The following is a 1,151-nucleotide window of genomic DNA, read 5'->3' as shown; positions in this document are numbered from 1 at the left end:
CACACAGGTGTCACACACACAGGTGTCACACACAGGTGTCACACACAGGTGTCACACACACACAGGTGTCACACACACACACACAGGTGTCACACACAGGTGTCACATGCAGGTGTCACACGCTGACCACACCTGCACACAGGTGAGGATGTGCAGAGGTGCGGGGGGGGCTCTGTGTGTCGGGGGGTCCCTTGCACGCGCGCGTGTCACCCGCAGGTGGTGCTGGCCCTGCCCTATGACACACCTGTCCCCGGCTACCGCAACAACACGGTCAACACGCTGCGCCTGTGGTCAGCCCGCGCCCCCAACGACTTCAACCTCAAGGACTGTGAGTGCCCCGACCCCAAATCCGCCCCTGAACCCCAAAATCCGCCCCTGAACCCCAAAATCCATCCCTGAACCCCAAAATCCACCCCTGAAGGGGGAGAACCCCAGTTTTTCAAAGGGAAGGGGTTCGGGGGGGGCTGTTTCGGGGTCTCACCGGGGGGCACCCCCAGTTTTTCGAGGGCAAGGAGCTGCGGCTGAAGCAGGAATATTTCGTGGTGGCCGCCACGCTCCACGACATCGTCCGGCGCTTCAAATCCGCCAAATTCGGCAGCCGCGACCCCGTGCGGAAATCCTTCGAGAGCTTCCCCGACAAGGTGAACCCCGAAACCCCCCGGGGGGAGCCCCCCAAAACCCCCCTCTGCGACCCCCCCTGACCCCTCCCCGGCCGCGCAGGTGGCGATCCAGCTGAACGACACCCACCCCTCGCTGGCCATCCCGGAGCTGATGCGGATCCTGGTGGACGAGGAGCACCTGGCATGGGACCAGGTGGGGTTGGGGGGCACATCAGGGCCCCCCCAAACCACAGGGGGGTGTCCCCAAAACCCCCGAGAGGGCTCCACGCCCGGCTAGCTCGGTTGGTGAGACTGAATCTCAGGGTCGTGGCTTCGTGCCCCACGTTGGGCGCCAATTGTTGCTGTTTGTTTGGGGGTCCCCGGGGAGTCCTGGGGGTCCCCTAAAATGTAAATTGGCTGGTAGCAAGAGGCAGGCAAGGAGACCCCACACGGCTTCTGAGGGTGCTGATTGGATGAGGGTTTATTGGGGGTCCCACCCCCGGGAGCAGCAGGGGGAGGGAGGCAGAGAGAGGGAGAGCCTGGGGAGAGAAG

At 63.8% G+C, this 1,151-nt stretch overlaps 1 protein-coding gene across 1 annotated transcript; it reads left to right on the top strand.

Moving 5' to 3' along the window:
* The first annotated feature begins 106 nt into the window (after positions 1-106).
* LOC121353988 (glycogen phosphorylase, muscle form-like) lies at positions 107-912 on the top strand. Its single transcript, XM_041468248.1, has 4 exons — positions 107-142; positions 217-328; positions 436-641; positions 721-912. The coding sequence occupies exons 1-4, from the start codon at positions 107-109 to the stop codon at positions 895-897; spliced, it is 531 nt and encodes a 176-aa protein (XP_041324182.1). The 3' UTR covers positions 898-912.
* Positions 913-1,151: the final 239 nt, after the last annotated feature.

Source organism: Pyrgilauda ruficollis, unplaced genomic scaffold, assembly GCF_017590135.1.
Source record: "Pyrgilauda ruficollis isolate IOZ18807 unplaced genomic scaffold, ASM1759013v1 scaffold2155, whole genome shotgun sequence".
NCBI classification, from domain to species: Eukaryota; Metazoa; Chordata; class Aves; order Passeriformes; family Passeridae; genus Pyrgilauda; species Pyrgilauda ruficollis.
The sequence above is the reverse complement of the archived record's forward strand: the minus strand, read 5'-3'. Positions and strand labels throughout refer to the sequence as shown.

Coding starts and splice junctions, on each gene's coding strand:
- LOC121353988 (XM_041468248.1), top strand. CDS start 107: ATGCAGGTGTCACACGCTGACCACACCTGCACACAG. Junction 143..216: donor CTGACCACACCTGCACACAG/GTGAGGATGTGC, acceptor TGTCACCCGCAG/GTGGTGCTGGCCCTGCCCTA. Junction 329..435: donor CGACTTCAACCTCAAGGACT/GTGAGTGCCCCG, acceptor GGAGAACCCCAG/TTTTTCAAAGGGAAGGGGTT.